Raw genomic sequence first — 25,374 nt, 5'->3', positions numbered from 1 at the left:
ATTAGAAATCCTAAGAGTGGGCAGCCCCAGTGGCCCAGTGGTTTAGCGCCGCCTGCAGCCCAGGGCGTGATCCTGGAGACTCTGGATCGAGTCCCACGTCGGGCTCTCTGCATGGAGCCTGCTTCTCCCTCTGCCTGTGTCTCTGCCTCTCTCTCTCTCTCTCTCTCTCTGTATCTCTATGAATAAATAAATAAAATCTTAAAAAAAAAAAAAAGAAAGAAATCCTAAGAGTGTGGGGTCTTTCTCACTTTATTTCTTATTAGCCCTGTTTAGTAGTGTATACTTACCCTTGATTATCTTCATTTGCTGAGCAAGCATTTATTATCCTATACCTGCTATGGGCCAGACACTGTGCTAGGCCCCCGTCAGTGAAACGATTACTAAGGCCCCCTTGCCCTCTCCAGTCTTCCCTATCTAATAGGAAAGGCAGTTAAGGGACGCCTGGGTGACTCTGCCAGGGTGTGACCCCGGGGTCCGGGGATCGAGTCCCACGTCAGGCTCCCTGCATGGAGCCTGCTTCTCCCTCTGCCTGTGTCTTTGCCTCTCTTTCTGTGTCTCTCATGAATAAATAAATAAGTAAATCTTAAAAAAAAAAAAAAAAAGGAAAGGCAGTTAGGCAAACAGCAGTGCCTGTGGGGTAGGTCCAGGCCAACGGGACCTGAGGCCAGTGGCACAGATGAGGCAAAGGGGCACTTCAGAGAGCAGGGGCTGTTTAACTGGATGGCGGGGGTGGGGAGGTGGGGATGGGGAATAGGGTCAGTTCATTGACCAGCCAACATGGACAAGACCAACCAGGCTGAGGCAAAGGCATATGGACATGACCCACGGGACGTTCAGTGGCTGGAGTCTGGGATGGCGGTGTCGGAAGAGACGCCTGGAGAGGGAGGTGGCAGCCAGGCCATCACCCTAATGGATGGCAGTCAGAAGCACGTGGATTTTTTTTTTTTTTAACTTCAAAATGCGTCATCTGATTACCTTTGAGGCTATGTTGTCTATTTGACCATGTTACTCTTAGACTAGTATTAAAACTCTTGTATCATCCCAGAAGATGCAGTGTGGGGAGTTGGGGAAGACACTCTGGGAGTGCACGAGGTGTTGTCCAGACGCTCTTTGGCTGGCCTGCTCATTGCTGCCCCTCAGGGTTGGGGGCAGCCGTCAGCCCCTCCAGGAACTCTTTCCAGTGCCTCCATTTCGGTGGGATGGAGGGATGGAGGTCCCGTTGGCCTGCTCAGTCCCCTGTTCTCTGCTGCACTACACTTAAATGTTTATCCACTTGTCTTTTCTATTAAATTGGAGTTACTTGAATTAGAGGCTTTTTTTTGTTTCTGTAACCCAGGGCTCTGATGAGTAGGTGCTCTAGAAATGCTTGTTGAATGGATAGATGGTGGTGGAAACATGCTTGGGATTTGAAAGGTTGTCTTGTAATACCAGAGGCTGGGGGGAGCTCTCCAGGGAGCCGCTGAGTGGAGGCTCTTGTGTGCTCGGCTGTGCAGGCTGCAGGGGTGGAGGACAGGCCTTGCCTTCAGGAGGCCACCATCCAGCTATTTAGTGGGAAGCCCAGTGCTTGGGGAAGTGAAGACCGACCCATGGCATCTTGCTTGGGGTGATGGTGAGAGCTTTTGGAACTTATGAAGACAGAGCTCAATTTTGGCTTATATAGTAGTTTCTGGTCTGTATATTGAAGACAACATTTCTCCAATTTTTAGGAAATTATGTTTTTTCTTTTGTCCGTGTGACTGGTTTAGAACAGCAGCTTTTGAAGAGCCAGTGCCCTGTCTGTTTTGTTTGCTTTGTGCTACACCCATTATGGTGCCATGCAGGTGCCGCATAAAACGCCATTTGTGGATAGCAAGGAGGGCAAGTGTCCCAGGAAAGAACCAAGTACAGAAGCCCATTCCTCAAGTTTCTTAGGCCATTGAAAGGGTCTTTGGTGGTGGTGGTGGGTAGGATTATATCTGTGCTCACGGTACAGCCTGTGTTCCTCTTGTAAGAGTCCACAACAAATCACAGAAAACCCGAAGTAAGAGTGGCTCACGTGAAATGGAAGACTATTTCTCAGTTGTGTAAACAGGGGCAGTTGAGTCTCTGTGTTCTTCATCCCTGACACCTGGCTGGCATCCGTCCCGGGCTCCAGTGTGGCTGCCCCAGCTCCAGTTGTCCCGTCTGCTGTCCACCCAGCAAGAGTAGGGACGAGGAGGGAAAAGGAGCAGCCGTCCGAGGACATGGCCTGGAAACCACTCACATCATTTTCACTTTCTGCCCACGGGCTGGAGATCAGTCGCGCAGCCGCACCCGTCCACGTAGGAGCCTGAGAAGCGCAGCCCTGGACCTGGCAGGACACGTTCCCAGCTTCTCCCGTCCTGCGGGACGTTTTGAATTAGAATAAACCCTAATCTCAGGATGTTGGTTTTCCCCTGGGTGGACAGGAAGGCGCACACGGCTAGTTTCAGTGGAGTTTGGGAAGCTTTACCTGGTGAAATAGGTGGGTTTAGGATTGCTGATTCTAGGTGTGTGCCCTGGCACCGAGCGGCCGCGGCCATGGCGCATCCCTGTCTCTTGAAGTACATCATCATCGGCGAAACAGGTGTTGGTAAATCATGCTTGTTGCTACAGTTCACAGACAAGAGGTTTCAGCCAGTGCATGACCTGACTATCGGTGTAGAGTTTGGTGCTCGAACGATAACTATTGATGGGAAACAGATAAAACTTCAGGTGGGATACGGCAGGGCAAGAGTCCTTTCGTTCCATCACGAGGATCGCTGATTTTATTATCATGCTTCATAAGTTATATAAATGTTTATTCTTTTGTATGTGTCAGAAATCAGAGGAGGGATTTTAAAAAGTTGAATTCGAATTCTCAGGTCTTGCTTTTTCCCCTTGGTGTCAGCTGCTAACTGAGCAGAGAGAGAACCTAGAGCCCATGCTGCTGGCTGTTCACAGTCTCGGCTGGCTCCCTTCATCTTTTCTCTTTGTTTTAAAAGTTCCAGCAGAGCCTGAGTGGCTCAGTCAGTTGAGCGTCTGCCTTCGGCTCGGGTCGTGATCCCAGGATCCTGGGCTCGAGCCCCATGTCAGGCTCTCCATGCAGCCTGGAGTGTGCTTCTGCTTCTCCCTCTGCCTGCCACTCCCCCTGCTTGTGCTCTCCTGCTCTTTCTCTCTGTCAGATAACAAATAAAATCTTAGAAAATTCTAATAGTTTTTTTTCTAAATCAGCCTTATTGAGTATAATTTACCTAAAATAAAGTACACCCATTTTATTTGTACGATTTTGAGTTTTGACAGGTGTACACTGCTGTGTAGGCATCACCACACCGTAGAACATTTGCAGGACCCCGGAACGTTCCCTTGTGCCACGTTCCCAGCCAGCATGATTCTGGGGCAACCCTTGGTCTGCCTTCTGTTGCTTCTGACTAGACTTCTCTTTCCTGGGGCTTTATATAAATGGGAATCATACAGTGTGGGCTCTCCCTTTTCTGGTCTTTCGCTCAGCATGATGTTTTTGAGCTTTACCCAAGTCGCTGTGGATATCAGGGGTCCCTTCCTTTTTATTAATGAGCAGTACTCCGTAGGACGGACGGGCCACACCTGCTTGTCCGTTCACTGGCGGATGGGCTGCGGGCCGTTTCCACTTCTGAGCTCTTATACCGAAAGCTCTCAGGAACCTTTGCGCATGGGTCTGGATGTCTTTCTGTCTCTTGGGTAAATGCCTAGGAGTGCAGTTTCTGGCTACATGTTAAGTGCGTGTCTATCTCAGGAAGAAACTGCCAGACTGGTTCAGAGTGGGCGCACATATCATGTCCCCATCAGCGGCACATGAGCGATGTGGTCAGTGCGTAGCCTTGTTGGTGGTGTCCTTGGTCTTTTTTAACACTGGTAGTTTCCATGCGTCCACCGTAGTGTCTCTTAGTGGTTTGAGTTTACGTTTCTGGGATGGCCAATCCTGTGGAGTGTCTGTACATTCATGCTTACTGTGCCTTCTGCAGGCCTTCTTTTGTGAAGTGACTGTTCCATCTTTTGGCTCTTTTTAATTGTCTTCTTGAGTTGCAAGAGTTCTTTATGTCTTCTGGATTCACGTGCTTTGTTGGAGGTGTATGTGTGTGTGTGTTAGTATTTCCTCCTGGCCTGTGGCTAGCTTTTTCTTTTCCTTTACTGCCTTGTGCAAAAGATTTTAGAATTTATGATGTCCATTTATCTCTGGGGCTTTTGTTTTGTTTGTTTTCTGTTTTTGTTTTTACAGTTTATGGTTTTGGTGACCTATCTCTGAAGACTTTCCTTTCCCCAAGGTTGTAGAGATTTTCCCCATTTTTCTTCTAGAAGTCTTATCTAGCGTTTGCTTTAATGTTGAGATCTGTGATTCATTTTTAGCTGATTTTTATGTATGGTACAATGAAGGTCAAGGTTCAGTTTTGTCTGCCTGGATGGCCAGTTGTGCCAGCACCATATGTATAAAAGATTATCCTATCCCCATTGAGTTACCTGTCCTATCAAAAATCAATTGTTTATATATGCGTGGGTCTGTTTCTAGACTCTTCTTTAAAAAATGTTTTTTCAACAAAACAGTGAAATATATTTTACATATTGTAACACTCACCCATTTCAGATGACTTTTAGTATCTTATTGAGTGATACACTCATAATCAGGGTTAGATCACTTCATTCCCCCAAATAAGATTCTGTGTGCCCATTTTCTGAGAATCTCACCTTCCACCCCAGGCAAGCACTAATCTAATCACTACAAATTTACCTTTTCTGGACGTTTCACGTAAATGGAATCATACTCTATGTGGTCCCATGCACCTGCCTCCTTTGAGTTGAGCACAGTTGAGGTTCGTCCATGTGGTGGCATATGGCAGCACTTCCTTCCTATTCCTGAAGAGCACTCACTGTATGGGCAGGCTGTCTTTTTTTTTGGGGGGGGATGGTGCGGAGGGGGCAGGCTGTCTTGTGTCTGGCAGTTCACCAGCTGACGGACATTTAGATTGTCTCCAGTTTTGGCTGACCTGAGTCGCACTGCTAAGAGCCTTTGTGTGCAAGTCTGATGTGGATGTATGTTTATGGTCCTCTTGCATAGATCTCTAGGAGTTAAATTGCTAGGTCCTATGGCAGTTTTATATTCCTAGATTTTTATTAATTTTTGTCTTTCTAGTCAGCTTTTTCGAAGTATAATTTATACATAGTAAGATTAATCAGTTTTAGGGGCACCGGGCAGCTCAGTTGGTTAAGCATGTGCTTTTGGCTCAGGTCATGATCTTGGGGTCCTGGGATCGAGCCCCATGTCGGGTTCCCTGCTCATGGGGGGTCTGCTTCTCCCTCTGCCTCTGCCCCTCCCCCACGTGTGTGCGTGTGCACTCATGTGGGTGCGCACACTCTCTCTCTCAAATACACAATCTATCAAAAAAGGATTTTTTTTTTATCAAAAAAGGATTAATCAGTTTTAAGTATATAGTTTGGTGGGTTCCCAAATTGTAACTCATTTAACTCATGTCACCAACACCTACATTCACAATATAGAAAATCCCCATGACCCCAGGAAGCATCTTTGCGCCCCCTGCACCAGTCCTCTCTCCAATCTATTCTGGGTCATGGAAGTTCTGCCTTTCAGAAATTTTCATGTGAATGATATCATGTAGCTTGTAGTCTGTTGTGTCTGGTTTCTTTTCCTTGTTTGAGACTGATCCATGTTGAGATATATATAAGGGACGCCTGGGTGGCTCAGTGGTTGAGCACCTGCCTTTGGCCCAGGGTGTGATCCTGGAGACCCGGGATCGAGTCCCGCATCAGGCATGGAGCCTGCTTCTCCCTCTGCCTGTGTGTCTCTCTCTCTCTCATAAATAAATAAAATCTTTTTTTTTTAAAAAGATATATATATATATATATATATATATATAAAATACTGATCAAATTACACACACACACAGACATCTATAAATACACATGCTTCTGTGTAATTTTTTTGGGGGGGGAGGGGGCAGGCTGTCCCCTCCCCCCACCCTCCTCTTCCTCATATTCCTTTAAAAATATAAAAACCATTCTGAATTCACAGCTGAATAAAAGCAGGCCAAGGTGGGGCTTCGCCACATGGGCATAGTTTGCGAACTCCTGTTACTGACTGTACAGTTTGTCCATTGACCATTGATAGTTGTTTGGATTTCCAGTATGAGGCTATTAAGAAAAATGCTGCTGTGAACGTTCGTGTGCAGGTCCAAGCCTTTGTGTGTATGCGTGCTTCCTTTTCTCTTAGTCTCATACCTGAGAGTAGACTGCCTTGTCCACACGTTAGGTGTATGTTTGACGTTGTAAGAAATTATAAAACTCTCCTACAAAGTGGTTGTACCATTTTACATTCCCATCAGCAACGCAAGAGAATTTCAGACGCTCCACATCCTTGTCTGCACTTGGTTTTCTCCGTTTTTAGGTTTAGCCGTTCTAATGTGTACGTCATGGAATCTCATTGTACTTTTAATTTGTATCTTCCTAATGACTAATGACATTTCCGTGTGCATATTGGCCATTCATAGGTCTTTCATGGAGCATCTCTTCCAGTCTTTCTCACGCTTTTTTCTAAATTCTGTCTATTTTATTGTTGAGTTCTGTGGATGTAGCTCTTTATCAAATAGATGTTTTGCAGATATTTCCCCCTGTCTGTAACTTTCCATTTTGTTTTCTTGGCAGCATCTTTTGAAAAGCCCCAATTTAATCTTTTGATCATGTCCATTTTATTCTTTTTTCCACTTTTATGGCTTATTTTTTTATTTTAAGATGTGGTTGCCCACCCCAATGATTTTCTTCTCTGTTTTCTTACAGCAGCTCTAGAGCTTTTGCTTCTTGGCTTCACGGTGTGATCCGTTTGGAGTTAATGCTTGTGCATGACACAAGGTGAAGGTTGAGATTCACTTCTTCCCCTGTGGCGCTCCACTTATACCAGCACAGTCATTACACAGATTATCCTTTCCTCATAGAAGTACCTGGGCCTCCTCATTTAAAAAAAAAAAAAAAATTATATATATATATATATATCTCCCTTGACTACGTAAGCCTGGGTCTGTTCCTGGACTCTTCTGAATTCTTACAGGTTAACTGAGCACATGTATTTTAATCTGTGAGGGTAATGACCATCAGTGTCCTTCCTGCCTAAAGATGACGCTGCCTGCAGCACCGCAGCCCAAGAGAGGTGGCAAGATTGTCTTTCATGTGATGTTCGTGTGAAGAGAGGCCTTGAATTTTCAGAGGTGACGACTGTGGGGCGTCTGTGGTGCCTTTGCCTCACCGCTGCCCAGGTGCATCTGTCCTGAGCAGAGCTGTCGTGTTTCTGGTCGCTGCGCTCTGGTTGGTCTGTCCTTGCGGCCGCTGCCAGCCATGCTCCGCCGTGTGACCGGCGGGTCCATACATGCAGTTAGCCCCGCCACTCCGTGCTGTGACAAGCACTGGCTTGGCAGGCTGGCTTTTTTTCCAGGACCTCACTGTGGAAGAGCCCGTCTTACTTCATTTTCAGGGTAGCTTGTTGGGCTGATGTGAGCAGCAGCTACGGCAGCGCGTGGAGTCCAGGCCCGGTGGGTGAGTGCGGAGGGGACAGCAGCGAGGCTCGCCCGATTGCTGGCAGCACCTCGCCCTGCGCTCAGGCCGTCCGCCTCCGCGGGGCCGCGCCAGTGTCTCCCTCCCTCTCCCAGCAGGACGCGTTTGTGTGGTTGCCAGCTCTGTATAGTTCATGAACCTTTCCTGGATCGTGGGATTTTCACGGTATCAGTGAGTCCAGGTCCGTGACTTGGGAGCTTCGGGTTCACCGCTGCTGAGTCGTTGTGGGAGTCCCGGGCCGCCCATGTTCCCTGATGTCTGTTCCCGCCTGCTGGCTCAGGCTCTCTTGGTCAGTGGAGGTTTGGCTAAAAGAATGGAGTAACGTCAGTTTAGTTGTGTTCATCGATGGTTTAGGAGCCACAGGGATGCGTCTCCCGGCCTCTGATGGGGCACCTTCCGCCGTGGATTCGCCTGAACCCCGGCCCTTTGGGCCGACAGACCTCCGTGGAGACCATCTGAGCTCAAGCTAGTGACAGAGTGCCTGGGAGGTTCAAGGAGGCCTTGTTTCCAAGAGTCCTGTGCTCTTCTCCCTGCAGCGATTTGCCCTCTGACCTTGCCACAGCCTGAGGCAGGGGGCAGTGCCTGGGGGCCGGGAGTGTGGGGGAGTTGGGGGGTGGCTGACGGTCTCTCCATTCTTTGCGGGATGCCAGCGATGCGGTCTTGGTAAAGTGTCAGGCCATGCAGCTTGTTAGCTGGTCGTGCCTGCTGGGGACGCGCTGGGGACAGTTGGAGTCCGAGCGACAGTAAGTACATCACCATCCCTCCATTCTTCCAACGTAGCAAAGCTCTGCCGTCCTCAGTCAAGTGGCCCGCTTGGTAAGAAGAGAAGAACATCCTTGGGTGCCATCGGGTTGGTGGCTCCAACCACCATGGGATCTCTGATCTCAGGCTCCCTGTCTTCTTTGTACACAGGCTTCCAGACGAGGTTCTGAAGCTTCTAAAAAGCGCATTCATTGCACTACTTTTATTTCTGAGCAAGAGCAGAAAAGTGGTTGGTCTGGTCTCTGTTCTTGACTGTAAAATTCTGGACATTGGGGAGCCTGGGCACCCGGTGCCCTGCTCTCCATTCCGTTGTGGGGGTCTGCACTGGCCTTGGCAAAGATGGGCCCCAGGGTAGGCAGCAAGGAGGACTCCAGGTGGTCAGAGCTGGGGCTTTGAGCCAGTTTGGGATCCCACCGAGTGCTTTCTCAGTCGCTCTGCTCGGCTCCCCTTTGAAAGGCGTGTGGCAGGTCAGAGTTCCCTCTATCTTAGTTTCTCTCTTTTTTTCATTTTGCCACAAGACAGAATTGTATCACACATCTCCAAAACGAGTAAAATGGCATTTCGGCTTCTTGTCTTTATAGACTCTCTGAACTTTAGGAAAGATCATTCTGGTCCCTTTTCATTAATAATGAAAACCAAGGGGCAATAAAATGTTCTTAACGTGAGCATGTCAGGGACGAGCCACAGTGCGGGGGGCGAAGGGTGTGCCCGGCAGGGAGCCACAGGTGTTGCTTGGTGCTTCAGGAGGTCAGAGTTCTGGGAAGGTGGCAGCAGCTGTCGCGGGGGTTCCGGTTCGCGCACCCCTGAACTGCCAGCACCTGCTCAGCCTCCCGGCTCCAGTACCCACGGTGACTGGCTGTGCTTCCCAAGACGCCATACACTGCAGGAAAGAAGGACCCAGGAACACTTTGGGTTCTGGTCCAGTTTCTTGCCCTGTTGCAGCTGTTTCCTTGCAGGGTATTGAATGGGGATTTGAGAAGTCAGTGGTGAAACACGATATACTGGATGCATGCCCATCTTGAAGGTGTTGTCTCTGGGGACTCTGACAGCACAGACGGGTGTGCTGGGTGTGGATGGAAGCTCTTCTGACCAGTGAGTCTCTTGAAGAGTGACAGGGTTACTCTGTCTCCACCTTTTCCTCTTAAAAATGAGCTTGTACTGGATCTTGGTTGTTGCGTCAGAGCGCTCGGAGCAGCGTGGGCTCGGAATGAGACCAATGAGAAGGTTGCCAAGCACTCAGAGCCTCCTGGCTCCGCTGGGTCAGGGTGAGAGGTCCATCTGTGTCACGGGTCTCAAAGCTTTGGGTTGAGTGAGCCGCGGTGCTCACGTAACACCACGTAGACGCTTGTAGGATGGGGGTGGGATGTTCACTACAGCAGAGCAGCAGAAAGGAGCTCTTTCTCTTTTTGGAGATGGAGGAGGGGCAGAGGGAGAGGGAGAGAGACTCTCAAGCAGGCTCCATCCATCCCAGGACCCTGAGATCATGACCTGAGCCAAAATCAAGAGTTAGACGCTTAACCGACTGAGCCACGCAGGCACCCCAGTGGAGCTGTGTTCTGGAGGCAGTTCCTGGGACCCTGAGTGTCCCTGCACAACCCTGGGAGGGAATGAGGAGGTCCGGGCTTGCCATAACCCACTTCCCAGAGCCCGTGGGAGAGTAGATGGACACATTTATACACAACGTGGAAAAGCTACACACCAGGAGACACCATAGGCAGAGTCAAAAGAAAAATATACGGGGAGGGATTTTTGTCACAGACTGATTGTCCAGGCTCCTCCATCACTGTCGCCTCTGCCTCCTGAAACTCCATTCAGCTATATAAGAACTTTCTACGAGTTGATGAAATTGATAAAGAAACTGAGAAGAGTAGGGATCACATACAATGTGCCGAAAGGGCCGTGGCGGTGCAGATGCTCAGGCCCCACGCACGGTGAGGTGGTTGCAAATGACAATGGGTGTGAAGTACTCCTTTCCACCTGGTGTGGGCGGAGTCCAAGTGGCTGAGCCCGTGGTGTTAGAGTGGCCACGAGGGGATGGGCACTCTGGGACGTGGCTGGTGGGGGCGGCCTGGCTCAGCTCCCTGGAGGACCACCTGACAGGATCTCTCAAAACTACAGATTGCGCGTTCCTCCGATCTAGGCTCCTACGAGTTCACCTGTACAGGTGTGCTCGAACACTTACGTGAGATGACGTATGTACACGGCCCTTGGGGAATAGTAAGAGGCCGGAAATCAGTGGGGGGATAGCTTGAGTGGAATGCCACACGGCTATGAGGAAAGCAGGATGCGAAGTAGGGAAGCAGAAGGAACACGGTGCGTGTCGGGGTTGCCTCACATGTGCATTCAGAGCCTCCGGCGGGACAGACGGGAGGCTGTTCCAGTGGCTCTTGTGGAGGAGCCTGTTGGCAGTAGACTGACGGAGCCACGTGCTGTTTGGACCACATGCGTCTATCGGCTGATTCAAAAGCTGTAAAACAAAGAAAGGGAGTTGAGGGCTGAGGGAGAGACCACCTGTTGATCACAGTTTGTGCAGGAGAGTCCAGGGCTGGGCCACTTCGGGAGGCTGGTTTGGGATTCACAGGCTGTGCCGGCAGTGGGGGCAGGTGGCCAACGCGAGACCCTTCCAGGCCCCTGCATCACTGTCACATCTGCCTCCTAAGACCCAATTCAGCAGCTCAGGGAGGAGGGAGCATCCACCCCGTCCCCTGGGAGGTCTTGGCCCCTTGGATCCCCTGGTGGCCTGCGTCCTGCTGCTGAGCCTGGAGGAGGTCCCTCTCCTGCTCCCCTTTGGTCAGGAGACGCGGGGGGCTCCTGGGGGGCTTGCAGGCACGGGGGGAGGGAGGAGGAGGCTGGGACACATGGCGTCCCGTGGGCTTTGCCCTGAGAGCAGTGGCGCTCTTCTCAGGAAGTTTGGGTTGCTCTTCCTGCTTCACCTTTTCCCTCCCAAATGCGCGTCCGGAGCCCAGCTCCCTTGTCGTAGCAGAGAGGGTGCCTCCTGGATGACTTGGCACGGGCACCGTGGTCTGATTCTGCAGACTGACCAGTGTCCTGCAGTGTCGGTCATTGTGGAGACGGTGGGCAGTGCCTTCCACGGCCGATCCCTTGAGCGGAGGCAGAGCGTCAGAGAAGATTATGGACACACAGGCACCTTGTAAACAGTCCGTGGGAAAGATTACGAGGTAGCAAACCCCGCTGTGCTCCTGTGGGGTCGGAACTCTGCTCGGCAGTGGGGGCATCTCCTAAGTGGCGTTCTGGAGCCCCGGGCCGGGGGGCCTGCTCCCGCGTGACTCCGGGTCCCCCACGGCAGCAGCACGCATTTTCCCCAGCCTCTCGTCCTGTCCTGTCTGTCTTACCTTCCATGGTCCCGGGCAGCAGCCGCCTCCCCACCTCTGCCCCCCTCTGCCCTCGAGGGTCCCCGACGCTGCTCTCCCTGAGCACAGAGCTGACTGGGTCACTCGTGGGCTCAGAGCCTCCCGTGACCCTACTGTTTGTGACACGATCTGGTTCCTTGGCCACGCTCCACACCCGGCCACAGCGTGTCCCACCTCCTTCCCCCCCCACTCCACCCTCCACCGCTCCCGCCTGGCTGACCCTCCCTGTTCTTGCTGGCCTCTCCTCTTGGGTAGGCCCAGGGGCTCACTCGGGCCACACTGGCCGCCTTCTGTCCTTTGAGCGCAGGTCAGCCTGCGCCGCCACGTTGCTGTCCCCTGCCTGGATCTCTGGCCCAGGGACCCCACATGCTTCAGCATCTGCCTCCTCCGAGGCTCTGCGGCCCCTCGCTCCCCTCCCCCGCACTCCCCCACTTTCATTGCCCCGTTGGGCCTTCTTGTTGCTTGAAGATCTTATTTATTGAAGTCCTCTCTCCACCCGTCGTGGGGCTCGAGTCGGGACCCCGAGGTCAAGGGTCGTACGTTGCAGTCATATGGCTGAGCCCGCCAGGCGCCCCACCCGTTGGGCCTCCTCGAGCAGTCTCTGCACTGACCTTGTTTGGTCACTTGTAAGCTGTGTCCTGCAGTGGTTCTGGGGCAGAGCAGACGGGGCACAGGGCCTCGCCACCACACGCTCCGGGGCCCCCAACCCTGTCGGGCGCACAGCTGACGCCTCATGCGGTCCTGCAAACAGCATGCAGCCTCCTCCTGTCCCTCCCCCGGCTCTGAGGTGGCTCTTTGCTCCTCCCTGTCCGAGGGAGGGCCTGGGGACCTGTGTCCGCGTCAGCCTCACCGCACCCTCGGTCCCAAGTGTGGACGCCTCTGCCATCCAACTGCCCTGCAGCAGGGGTGCGGCTGAGGCGGGGCGTCCCTGGAGCGCTGTTCCCGACTGTCCCACTGTCCTGTGCAGCCGCATCACAGTTGCCGATCCTTCGAGAGGAGGAGGCGGTACCTGTGCTCTCCCCTGCCGGGGAGAGACACGTGTGCTCCTCCTGACGCGCCTCTGCTCCCACCCTCAGGCCCTGTGGGGTCCCGATGGAGAGACTACGGGGCCTTGGCCGTCATCACGACAGGCATCGTGTTCGGCTTTCACCAGCTCTACAAGGTATGTCCGCCCCCCTCCGTGTCCCCCGACCCCGTTCTCCCCAGTCCCAAGGCTCACCTGTGTCGAGACGCTCAGCCCTGGGGCACGATGGCAGGAGAGGGGCCGTGTGGAGGCAGAGTGCACCAGTGAGCACGGTTTCTGCAGGGGGTGGGGGGCAAGGGGTGCCCGGTTCACTGGTTCAGTCTCCACCTGCCCCCCGCTTGGATGGGTGCCCTTGGCGACCTCAGACCCTGCGCACCTGCTGCCCTGGGTGTCACACCTCAGAGACCCCGCTGCAGTGACTCCGGGGCCCGTCGGTCAGCAGGCCACGTCGAGGACTTAGAACAGTGCCCGCACGTCCTGAGTAGTCAGGACGTTTTTAAGAGACAGAATGACAAGGTAGTTGAGAGCAGGAACACTGAGCCCAGCTGCTGCGTTACATCCCGACTCGGCCACTTAGTAGGAGCTCGGTGGTCCCATCTGTAAAGTGGGGACAATGGTACCGGTCTCACGAGGCCGCTGTGAGGCTCCAAGGGTCAGCGCACCCTCAGAAAGCGCCATGTGCCGGCACACAGGAATCGCTCCATGTGCCATTATTCTACTCGAGTATTTGGAACTGGCTTTGGAATCTCAGTATCATCATATTTATGGGCTCTGTTTTTGTTTCCTATATATTTTGTTGGCGTCTGTGTAAATCCCTAGGTTTATTTTTTCCCAAACTTCATAGTCAGCCCTTAGGATCCCAGACGTCACTGCTTACAGCAGAGCTGCAGGCATGACGGGAGCGTGTACTCCCTTGTTACCAAATACTGGCCAGATGCAAACTACCAGACCCTCACTTTGATTTGAAGCAAGTGAGTCTTTTCTGGAAGATGCAGAGCCGGGTTAAGTCCCGGAGACAAAAGGTAAAATAGGGACCGGAGGACTTGCCGTCTGCTGGTCCCGGAGAGAAGGCCTCTTTCCCCCTGAGGCCACCTGCAACTCCACCCCTTATTTGGTGATTAAAAAAAAAAAAAGAATCCGAATGAACACCCAGATTCAGTCACTGTTGTAACTTTTAGTACGTGAAACGTGTTTAAACACTGTGCTCTGGGATTCTTAATTTTTGACTTCGTGCAAATGCTAGTGACAGCGGGGTAGGGGAGTATGATTTTTTCAGAGCAACGTCTCTTCTTGGAATTGGAAATTTCTTTTTTTTTTTTTTATTTTATTTTTTTTTTTTTTTTGGAATTGGAAATTTCCATGTCAGGAATCCCGAAGCAAAATGTCCTAGGTCCTGGGGCTTCTCCCGCGACCCGATGCACGCCCCTCCTTACCCTGTGTACGAAGAGCCTGTTTCCAAGTAGCTAACTGCGTACGGTCGCCGAGAAGAATAAAGAGCTAAGATAGAATCCTCAAAATAACGTCCCAGTTCTACTAAGTGGGGCCCAGTCATCACGTGGCCCCCTCGGACTGCCGGGGTCCAGCGGAAGTGGAGTGCAGCTCCCGTCAGGGCATAGCAGAGGTGTCTTCGGTTCTTGCCACGAAGCTCTGATCTTTATTCTTGGCCTTAAAAATCAAAGAGACATTGAAAGATCGGTTGCAATGCTGACGAGAATTTCTTTAGTTTCTTTAAATTAAAGAAGCAGTAAGAGCCACCACCTTACTATCTTATGAATACGTAATGATCCAGGCGGGGACAGCTAGCGTGTGTGCTCCTTCCTTCGGCTTTTTTGATCTCAGAGGTAGAATTTGTAGTTTGTTACACGTAAGAATCTCAGGAACCTTTCAACCTGGAGTGTCAGGCTGAACATTGGATGAGTTTCGGCTCAGTTGTGGGTAATAACTCACACGGTGCTTCGAAAGCACTTTGCAAAATAGAAGATGCTTCTCTGCGTCTGCTGAATAACGGTCTCCACTCAGGAGCCGCTCTGGAAGTGAGTTCTCCGCAAACCCCTCGTGAGAGCCCTCCTTCTCCTTCCCCAGGACAGAAACCCCAGTGGGCAAGTTGCCGTCTTTCTTTTCCCCATGTGGGCCCCAAACGGATCAGGAAAGCCACGGGCTTGGGTCCCGCCTGCCGGTCACCACGCCTGCCAGCCGGGCTGTGCTGCCTCCAGCTCACCCCGAGAAAGCTGGGACTGGGCTCACGCTTCTGAAACGAGAGGCGCCGAGTCCTGAGCTTTCAGAGGGGAAGCGCGAGTAGCGTCACGCAGGCCTCCAGCGTCACCCTGCTGCCCGCCGCCTGCCCCTTCCCACCGCAAAGTAGGCAGCCGGTTACCGGCCACGTCCCCCTTGCCTTCTTTCTGAACATCCTAGGACCCTCACCCTGCCCTGGGCTCCCGGATTCTGGGCCCCCTTGTTGGTTGCCCTGTGGCGTCCGCTTCCTTCTCCCCGGGGTCGGTGTCTTCAGCTTCTGCCCTTGTGTCCGGGGCCATTTGACTGCATTTGGCTCTTACCCGAAGGACACTGGTTCTGAGGGTTCAGGGCACGGTCTAGAAAAAAACTGAGGTGTGCCCTCTTTCGACGGCCTCGGAATACCTTACGTTATTCCCTAGTGAAAGGACCAGTGGCCCAGAAATCTGCTGTGGATTTCCATACAGTTTCTCCAATAATTTTTTTGTTTATTTTCTTTTACTCATTTGTCTCTGAATGATAATTCATTTCGCAAGGCTCAGAACGCCTAAAGGATCAGGGAAGTGTACAGCGGGAACGTGCCTTCCGCCGCTCCCTGAGGCCACCTGTGGCTCGGGTCTTGTATCCCCGTCTACACTTCCATCTTACAACTTTTAAAGCAGAACTTCAAATTTTTGTTGTTGTTGTTGTTGCTGTTATAGAAATATACGTAGTATCATTGAGATAATTAAATAAAAGGACCAAAAGTAGACCAACTTGACCTTAACTTGTCCCTACTTCCCGGTCCTCGTCCTTATGAAGCTTCTTCATCAGCCTCGTGACTCGAGTACCGCGTTCGCGGTGTCTGCGTCGGGTTCCCAAGCCCAGAGGGCCGGGGGGATCGGGGTGCTCAGAATCCCAGACCTTGCTGGGGCAACCCCGAGCGCCCACGCCTGGGGGCTCACGCCCAGCCTGCTCCTCATAGAGATACCTGCTCCCCCTCATCACGGGCGGCCGAGAGGACAGGAAGCACCTGGAGAGGATGGAGGCGAGCCTCTCGGAGCTGAGTGGCAGCGTGGCACAGACAGGTAAAGATTAATGACTCCATCAAGTCGCCCTCCGAGCCTTGGTAAGCAGCCCCGTCTCTGCCCCGCCCCCCCCCCTCCACTTTATGTGGTGACTTCATTTATCTGCTCTGAGAATCTGTTCACATTTGCAAATGAAGCCGCCGTCATTTCGGTTTAATTTGAAATTGCTTGTTTACTGTCGGCGCGGCCTCAATTAATTATGTTTTTACGGAAAGGCTCCCAACCTCAGAATATTAATAAGGGGAATAAAATGACAGCCTTTCTAAGGGCTGTAAAGTTCATTTTTAATTTCTGCTTCTGTGAGGTTTTCAGGGGGGTTTCAGTGATTTTTCCCCCTTCCCTCTAAGAATCCAGCGCAAGGTCAAGAAAGGCTGTAATTACTGCGGCTCCGGGGACCCCGGCCACCTCCTCTGTCATCGACTCCACGGGGCTGGCGTTCATTACCCGGTGCCCCAGCGATGGCCCAGATTAGCTGGGACCTGTCGCACTAGAGGTGGCTTTTCCTCTTTAAAAACTTGTTTACTAGACGGAGGCTCTGAATCTAAAAACTCAGGCAAGCGCCAGAACTTGTGTCCCAGGTGGGAGTCTGTCCCCCTGGGGTGTGTTTGCAGAGGCCCCGGAAACACTCGGGTGTGTCCGCCCCCGGGGAGGCTGATGCGGGGGCCCAAGGAGACTCAGTCCCGTGACCCCATGACCCGGGGGCGCTCCGGCAGCCTCGGGGTTGGGTGCGGAGGGCAGCGAGGGGCCGGCAGCAGGAGAGCAGGATTTGTAGTCTCTCCAGGCCCTCAGGATCGCAGGCCTGAGGTGCGTTCCTGCCGGCTTCGGGGAGCCCGAGCGTTCCATGGGGACCCGTGAGGGGCTGACGTGCGGGCAGCACTGAAGCCATAAGCACGTGTCATCGGAGGGGAGAGGTTCAGGACAGGTACACTGTTGGCCACGGACACGTGCCCAGTGGAAAGATGGAGCGGGGATGCGAGAGGTTAGACTCGGTGCAGGTACCTGGTCCGGAGCACGGAGATGCCGTGCGTGGCGCCGGGCGGGGTGCGGGGCGGGGGGTGCCTGCAGACAAGTTAGATGCGGCAGCTGTAGGTGTGTGGACCGGGAGGGGAGGAATCTGTGTGTCGTTTAACAGAGATGCGACTGCTTTCTCCTCCCAGTGACTCAGCTGCAGATGACTTTAGCGTCTGTCCAGGAGCTGCTGATTCAGCAGCAGCAGAAAGTCCAGGAGCTCGCGCACGAACTGGCTGCAGCCAAGGTACTTCTCCCCGACCCTCCCCAGATCCGGGCCCGCTGTTCGGGCTCCGTGGGGCCTGGGGCCCAGGCCACTGTGTTGTGCGGGGTTCCCCTGCGTCCTCCTGCCCGTTACGCAGCAGGGGCCCCCATCACCCTCCGCAGAGGCGGTCACCGCCTCCCTGTTCCCTCCTAGCAGGAGGGAGGAGAAGCAGCTCTGCCTGGGGGCCTCCCGTTCCCATGGCCGCGCACGCCCGAGCTCGGGAGGTGGTCGGTGTGGACACAGGGTGGTCTCCACGAGCATGTTAGGCCACAGGTCATGGCATCGCCAAGAGCAAGTCCAGGCAACAGGGAGGTGGGGGGACGGTGCCCAGGCTCTGGGTGAACTCTGCTGCGGCGGGCGGGTCCTCCAGGCCAGGCCTCAGCAAGTCAGACTTCCCTGCCGGAGCACCAGCAGGGGTTGCCCGGGCAGGTCCATGCCGCGCAGACCCTCAAACCCGGCTTTCTGGGCCACGGGTGAGCGCGCTGTGTGAGCACAGCAGGTTCCTTAACCTCGCTGAGGCTTAGTTTCCTCCTCCATCCCTGAGCTGGAGCTGGAGCTGTGGGGGCTCCTCCTCCACCGGCCGCATGTGCCGGGAGCGCCGGGAGCGGGGGCACGTGGCTCCTCCAGCTCCAGGATTGCAGGCTGCAGCCTGGGTCCTTCCGAGGCAGGACGTCCGCAGCGCTCCCCACCCCATCCCCTTTCCCGCGCTGCTTTCTGGTTGCTTCTGCAGCCCCTTAAGGAACCTCCTCTGAGTGGTTCTCCCGGGAGAAGCCCCACCCCGCACAGAACCAGATGGGAGCCCGAGCTCAAATCTTTCGCATTTAGAAGACCAAGGGAAACAGGAATCTTTCCATTTCCGAAGGAATCTGGGGTGGCTTCTGTGAAGAGGGCCCCCAAGAATCGCCTCTTGGGTCCCCCACACGGAGGTGCTGCCTACAGTTCCTCCTCAGCTGGCTGCGGTTGCCCGGGGCCACCTCCAGCCACTGTGCACGCTCCCACTGTGCACGCTCCCCGTGGGCGGGCGGCCCGTAAAGCAGCCGGGAAGGCCTGGTTACGGACCCCGCCCCCGCCCCCGACCTATTATCTTTGGGAGCGGTGGCCTGCCAATGGCCAGAAGCCATTCCGGAAATTGGAAAACTGTTTGCAGACCTTAAGCATCAAGATTAAGACCACATGTTGCATTTTAAGAAGGGAGGGGGCCCCAGATTGTGCCGGGCGGCGCCTGCGTGCGCAGTGGTGCTGGCCCTCCCGCGGGGCCCCGCCCGGCCTCGCCCGCGCTGAAGCGGGGCTCACTGCTGTGCTGTCTGAACCCACATGCGTGAAGACTTTGGTTTCCCCATAAACCAGAGACTCAGAGCTGTGTTTTGTCAGCTGTAATGTAAGTTTTTATATCTGGCTTCCAAGCTCCTACTGCAGCACTGTAAAAAATTAAAAAGAAGAGCGTTAAGTAATTAAAAAACCTACATAAAACCGAAGGCTGGGAGTTTTCTACAACTGTTTTTTAAAGAGACTGGCTAAAAAGCCCCAGATGTCAGATTTTATTTCTAAATCCTGGCATCTGGCACCATATGCGTTTGGAAATTTGAGTCCTTTGTAGGCCGGTGAGTGGAAAGTGCTCCCTTGTTAATGGGCTGCTGTGGCTTTCGGGGTCTCTGAGAAGCCAGAACAGTGGCTCCCGGATCTGCGCTGTCTGGTCTGCAGGGGAGACCCCGAGGGGACGTGTGCACGGCGACTGCTGTTTGTGGGGGGCGGGGGCCTTGTGCGCTCGCTCCAGGACCCCCCGGCCACTGGCCCCGCCAGGCGGCCGGGACGTCCAGGGCCCCTGCTCTCCGCCGGCCTGGGCCTCTCCGTCTTCTCCTGAGCTCACGGTTCAGGTTTTCTGGGTCAGGCCGGGGCAGAGGCGTTAGGGAAGCCGGGGCCCCGCACGACGACTCTGTGCCTTGGAGCCTCCTGGGGTGGCCTCCGGCCTGGTGGGTGCAGGGCCTCACGCCTGGGCCCCTTGTGCCTGGAACTGGCCCAGAAACCCTCACAGGCCGCGTGGCCGCCGGCAGCTGCGTCCGGGGCACCGCCGCTGGGACTCTCCCCTCTGTCTGTGCCACCAAGGTTTGCCCCAGAAAGGTGTGGAAAACGGTGCAGGGCAGGGGGGAAGGGTCTGCGGGACGGCCGTGCGGGCGGGGCGCTGTGGCAGCTCCCCCGCGGGTCCTCTTCGGGGAGGCCGTTGGCCTTAGGTCCTGGGACAGCTTCCTTCTCTGCGGAGCCTCCGGAGCCTCCCACAGCAGTGGCTGTGGGTGGTGGCGGGGCCGACGCTGTCGCAGCTTTGCGGATCGCGGGCACAGCCCGGGGCGCGGTGGGAGCCTCGGGCTGCCCGGCAGCGAGGGAAGGTGCCGCGGGGCCGCCGGGTCTGCTCCTGGGCCCAGCCGAGTGGATGCCGCAGCCCAGCGAGGCGCCTGACTTCTTCGGTTTCCCAGCGCGCGTAGACGTCACGTTCGCGCTGTCCCGGACTCCGCTGCGGACGCTAGAGCGTTACGCCCCCAAAATGTGCACGCCCGCCTTGAAAGTACTTTATCGCCAAAAAACAGAAGTAAAACACGGTAGCTGTTAGCGGAGCTGCCAGCGAGTCCTGGTCGCTGATCACCGGTCGCTGTAGCAAATACGATGACAATGGGAGTCTGCAGCGCGACAAGTGCCGGAACGTGGCCCGGACACAAAGCCAAGCGAATGGCGTCGGGAAGATGGTGGCGACGGGCTCGCCCCTCGAGGCTTCCACGAACCGCCCGTGGCGCCCCGCTCGGGGCGTGAGCGCAGGGAGACGGGCTGGGCTTGCGGTCCCGGAGGCTGTGGGCGCCGCCCGATGCCGTAGGCGCAGCGGTTGGTGAGGACGTGGGATTCCCTTATTTTATTAGTTTAAACGAGATATTTCCGACACGCGTGGGGACGGAGGGCCACAGGGCGGACCCTGTGCTTCCGCCACCCCGTGCCGGGCATGGTCCCCGCTGAGGCCGCGCCCCTCACTCTCCTGCTGCAAACACGAGGCTCGCGTCTCTTGGAGGCCGACTGGGGCTCTGGCGTCGCTCTTCCTTGTGTGGTTGGAGCATCGTCCTCACTCCCCTGCACACGCCACGGCTGCGTGATGGCGTCCGGGAGGAGAGGTGGACACGCTTGGTTTGGGGTGCCTGGCGGGCGGGCTCCTGAGGGGCAGGGCAGGGCGTCCCCGGGGGCCCCGGGCTGCCGCGTGGGGCACTCACACCCTGAGCCCCCCGAGCCTGCGGCCCCTCCTGCCACCCTGGCTAGCGCTGTGCGGGGCGGGAGGGGGCCCCGCTCTGACCCTCGTCTCCCGTGTTTCAACCTCAGGCCACGACGTCTACCAACTGGATCCTGGAGTCGCAGAATATCAATGAGCTCAAGTCGGAGATCAACTCCTTGAAGGGGCTGCTCTTAAATCGGTAGGAGGGGGCGGCGCAGGCCGGGGGCAGCGGAAGGGGGGGCTGGGCCCAGGCCGCTCGCCACGCGCCCCCGAGCCCTGCTGAGCGGACCTGACCCCCTGGTCCCCATGGAATCGGCTTCGGTCTTGGCCGGCCGCTCGGGGCAGGAAGCAGGAGCGGAGACCTGAGCTCCCTGCCAAGTGTCACACACGGAGGTTTTCTAGCAAAGTGGGGCATTGTCACCCTGCTGGTCGCGAGGCCACCGACCCCACAGCCTGAGCCTGGGCCTTCCCCCGCCCATCCAGGCCACAGACCAGGCAGATGGGGCCCCGGTCTCCAGCCCGGGCTCCGCTCCCTGCAGGCGCCCACCCTCTCCCCAACCCCGCTCCCGGGCGTGAGGGACCAGGGGGGTCCGCCCACGGGCCGGGGCCCAGGGGAGGCAGGCCTGGCCCCGAGGAGGCACCCTGCGGGGGGTTGGGGGCTCTGTGCAGCCGCCCCAGGGCCTGGTCTCTGGAGGGAAAGGGAGGGGCCTGGGGGCCTGGGTGTCACCGTGTACCCTGCATGGCGGCCCGGGGTGGGGGTCGGGGGGGCTCTGCAAGGGAGGACCCAGGTCCCGGCACCGCCAACCCTGTTTCTTGTCCCCCATGTCAGGAGGCAGTTCCCACCGTCCCCCTCGGCCCCGAAGATCCCGTCCTGGCAGATCCCCGTCAAGTCCCCGTCACCCTCCAGCCCTGCTGCCGCCAACCACCACAGCAGCAGCGACATCTCGCCCGTCAGCAACGAGTCCACGTCGTCCTCGCCCGTGAAGGAGGGCCACAGCCCCGAGGGCTCCACGGCCGCCTACCACCTGCTGGGCCCCCAGGAGGAGGGCCAGGGGGTGCTGGACGTGAAGGGCCAGGTGAGGATGGAGGTGCAGGGCGAGGAGGAGAAGAGGGAGGACGAGGAGGACGAGGAGGACGAGGACGTGAGCCACGTGGACGAGGAGGACTGCCTCGGGGTGCAGCGGGAGGACCGCCGGGGCGGGGATGGGCAGATCAACGAGCAGGTGGAGAAGCTGCGCCGGCCCGAGGGCGCCAGCAACGAGCACGAGCGGGACTGAGTGCCCGGGGCTCCCGGTGGGCCCGGGGCGGCCCCCTCGCCTGCGGGGCTCGGGGCGGGGGCCTGGTCGCCGAGCACCTGCCGACCTCGACCTCGCACCTGCATGACAAGAGGTAGTCTAAGTACCTGGCTCCTGACCCTCGGGGGCTGCTGCCGCCCCTGCTACCCACCTCCCAGGGGCCGGGATCGGCGCTTCCAGAAGCCTCACCCCGTGCCCTTGCCGCCAGGCCGCCCCCGCCCGTCTGCCGGCCTCGCTTCCGCCTCGCGACTCCGCTGCCCCTGTGGCGACACTGGTCCTTGCCTCCCCGAGCCGGCGTCAGGCCTCGCTGCCTGCCCACCCGGGAACGTGCCCCGCTAGACGCTACTGCTGTACATAATTGTAATAAATACGAGTTGTCACTGTTTACCTGCTGCCTCCGCTCCGTGTGTGCGCGGGTGCCCTGGGCCCGGAGGGGCTGAGCCCTGCCCAGGCCGAGGTCCCGAGCTGCTCCCGGTGCCCGTGCCGCGGGGCGACCTCCTGGTGCCGGCGGGGAAGGGACCTCGCCACGGCATCTGGGCCTGGGGTGAGCGTGACCAGCTCCCCTTCCTTAAATGGACGCGAGTGCTCCCGGGAGAGCGTGTGTCCCGCTCGTCCGGCTCCCCGGCTCCCCGCCCTCCTGCCTCTGGAACCTTCACGGCTCCGCTGTGCCCAGAAAATGCACGCGACCCTCCCCCTGGGAGCCCCTGCGCCCAGGAGCCCCTGCGCCCAGCCCGGGCTGCAGCCCCGTGGGGAGGGCCGCGTGCAGGTGCCTGGCGGGCGCCAGGTGCAGGGAGCATGGCCGAGGATGCTGTGCCCGCCGCCCGCCCACCCGGAGCCCCGGGGCAGACGCTCCGCACTGCAGCTGCTTTGCCTTGAGGACGTTTCCTGCCCCCTGGGCCCTTCTGGGGGTTCGGAGCCCCCCACCTTCTGCTGCGGACTCCTGGCTGGCCCCGTGGCCCAGGGCCCCGTGCGGGTGACGGTGACTCGGGGTCCGGTCCCTGGCTCTCCGGTGTCCCCTCCAGGGCTCGCACCTCCTGTCACATCCCTGCCGTCCCTTTTCCCAGCACACGCTCCCCCGGACCGAGCGTACCCCGCATCGCGAGTCCCCTCTGCCCCGTTGCTGCCCCCCCAGGAGCCCGTCTGCTCAGCCTGCGGGGGCGACCAGCCCGTCCCGTCCTGTCCCGGCCAAGAGCTCCCAGGGTCGGGGAGCCAGGCGGACGGACCCCAGACCAGTGAGCAGAGGCCGGAGGCCCGGTCCCCGCGCTGGCCTGCCACCACCCCGTCAGTGCCCGGGAGCCCCTGGTCCCCACGGTGCCGAGGGGGTCTCCCCGTCAGCTCTAAGGCTGGGGGCCACTTGTCGCCTCTGACGGGGTCTCGAGCTTTGCAGAGGGGGCACCAGACGGGGCGAGCAGAGGGCAGGGAGCCCGGCGGGGGGCGGGGGCGTGGGGGACTCCTGGACAGGGCTCCCGGGCCTCGCCGCCCCCCGGCCCGCGGCGCACACACGGGGACGGACCTGGAGGCCTTTGCCCTGCGGGTCCTGGGCTCCCGTGTCCGCGCTGGAGGACAGCGGCCTGGCGAGGTTTCAGGGAGGAAAAAACCCCTCCCCAAAACGGCGTGAGCGCTGCCTAATAAAGGCAGCTGCTGGACGGAGGGAAAACAGCCCTTTGAAAAAAAAGCCTTTCATTAGAAAAATAATGCATTTCATCCAAATAAGGTAAAAATATTTGGAAAGGGGCAGAAGTGAGCGGCAGGCAGCGCCCGCAGGCCTTCCTGGAAGGAGGAAGGTTCTTAGACCCAGTGACAGTGTAGTTTTGTGAAGTGTCTTTTAGGAAAGAAGCGGCCCCAGCACCGGGAGGTCGGGCGGCCCCACGGCCCAGGGTCCCCACCGCCCCCCCCCCCCCCCGTGGCCCTGCGCTCGCCCGCAGCCCGACGCCCCTCGCCCCTCGGGGGACCTGCCCCTGTGACCTGCTGTCGCGCAAGCACAGGTCGGGGGCTGCTGAGGTGGGGACACAGCAGGGGCTGGAGCGCAGGCCAAGGGTCCCCCCTTATTTTAATAAAGATGAGAAGCCCCCCCACGGCCTGACTCTGCGGCCTGCTGTCTCCCTGGAAGTGAATCGTGTCTGCGGGGGGCTCGGGGGGCTTGGGGGGCTCAGGGGGCTTGCGCCCAGTGGGCCGGGTGGTGTGGCCTCCCCCGGCTCCCCTCCCGCCCTCGCCCTCTGCCGGGAGCGCTGAGGAGCACCCCTGGGTCTGGGCCCCCACCTCCCCCTCCTCGCCCCCCCCCCCCCAGGAGGAAGGGCAGGCAGGAGACAACCTGATCCCCAGGAGTTTACTTAATCCTTCGTGGAGGGTCGGGGCTCCAGCAGCAGAGGCGAAGGTGCTGGTCAGGCGGCGGGTGTGGCTGCGGCCTCGGGGTCGTGCTCACCTGGGGTCAGGCCTGCCCCACACAGGGGTCCCCCGCTGCGTCCGTGCGAGGCCCACACTAGGGGGACGCTCTCTGCAGCGCCCAGCTCCCCCGCCGCGCCCCAGCATTCCGGGGTGCCTTTCACCCGAATCCCAACAGACTTCAGGGGTTCTCGGGCTCCCTGGAGGTCACGCTCTTCCAGGGGAGGAGATGAGGTTTTACTGTTCCGTAAGGATGACGCCCGGAGCCTTCCCCTGCTCCCTGAAGAGGCCCGGAAGGATCTTTGTAGTGAAAGGTACCCACGCTCGGTGCCCAGGCCTCGAGTCCGGGCGCTGGCGACCCTGGGGTACCTGCTGGACACGGGGTGACCTGGAGGGGGAGGGCTCTGGCCACGGCCAAGGGGCGTCAGCAGTCGGGAGCAAGTTTGGACTCCGCAGGCCACACGTGTCCCACGAGGAGCAGGGGGTGCGGGGCTCACAGTGGCAGCGGGGGCGGGGTGCAGGACACCCAGGTCCCGTCCGCCTCCCGCAGTGCCAGGGCCCCCAGGAGCCTTGCTGTCCGGTCGGCCCCACAGGCCCCCAGGGCTGCAGCCCGTCGGAGGGGACCCTGCTGTCCCTGTGGGTCCAGGTGGGGACGGGGCCCAGCTCCCGTGGGTGACTCAGCCGCCGGGAGCACCCGGGCCGGGCCAGGTCTGTGGGAGGTGGGCAGGCCGCTGAGCTCAGCGTGAGCCTGTGCAGCTGGTTCTGGCTCTTCCCAAGAGGTTACAAAACTCTTGAATTTGCCCCAGTTTGGTGTGGGAGCATCACACCGCCGCAGCTAACCGCATCCAGGACCGCAGACGTGTTTCACTGCATTTCCCGCCGAGCCCAACAAGCCGGGGCGGGGCTGTGCCGCCCGGGCCCACCTTGTGCCCCTCGGTCGTGGGCGTGGGGACAGGGTCTGTGGGGCGGCTCCCGCTGGGTGGGGTGGCCGCTCCGCTCTGTCCTCATCCCGGGCAGGGCCTGGCCCCGGCGGGGAGCTGCTGCGGCATCTGACGGGCATCCTGCCGGTCACGGGCCTGTTCGCCCTCAGGCTGTGGGGAGGGTCGCCCCGAGAGCCAGTGACCCCCGCCCTGGCCCTGGTGCCTCCTGCCTGCCCGC

The 25,374-nt window shown here is 57.6% G+C and overlaps 1 protein-coding gene across 4 annotated transcripts in view; it reads left to right on the top strand.

Annotated features, from left to right (window-relative positions):
- PEX14 (peroxisomal biogenesis factor 14) overlaps nt 1-22,221 on the top strand; it is a 139,571-nt gene extending 117,350 nt beyond the window's left edge. For all 4 annotated transcript variants that reach the window (XM_041765958.1, XM_041765960.1, XM_041765959.1 and 1 more), the window contains 5 exons: nt 12,779-12,864; nt 15,920-16,022; nt 17,180-17,277; nt 20,647-20,738; nt 21,369-22,221. In XM_041765958.1, coding sequence (XP_041621892.1) covers nt 12,779-12,864; nt 15,920-16,022; nt 17,180-17,277; nt 20,647-20,738; nt 21,369-21,816 — 827 coding nt within the window. In that variant the 3' untranslated portion in view covers nt 21,817-22,221. The remainder of the gene's footprint in view (nt 1-12,778; nt 12,865-15,919; nt 16,023-17,179; nt 17,278-20,646; nt 20,739-21,368) is intronic.
- Nucleotides 22,222-25,374: the final 3,153 nt, after the last annotated feature.

This window comes from Vulpes lagopus, chromosome 8, assembly GCF_018345385.1.
Source record: "Vulpes lagopus strain Blue_001 chromosome 8, ASM1834538v1, whole genome shotgun sequence".
In the NCBI taxonomy this organism is placed as follows: domain Eukaryota; kingdom Metazoa; phylum Chordata; class Mammalia; order Carnivora; family Canidae; genus Vulpes; species Vulpes lagopus.
The sequence above is the reverse complement of the archived record's forward strand: the minus strand, read 5'-3'. Positions and strand labels throughout refer to the sequence as shown.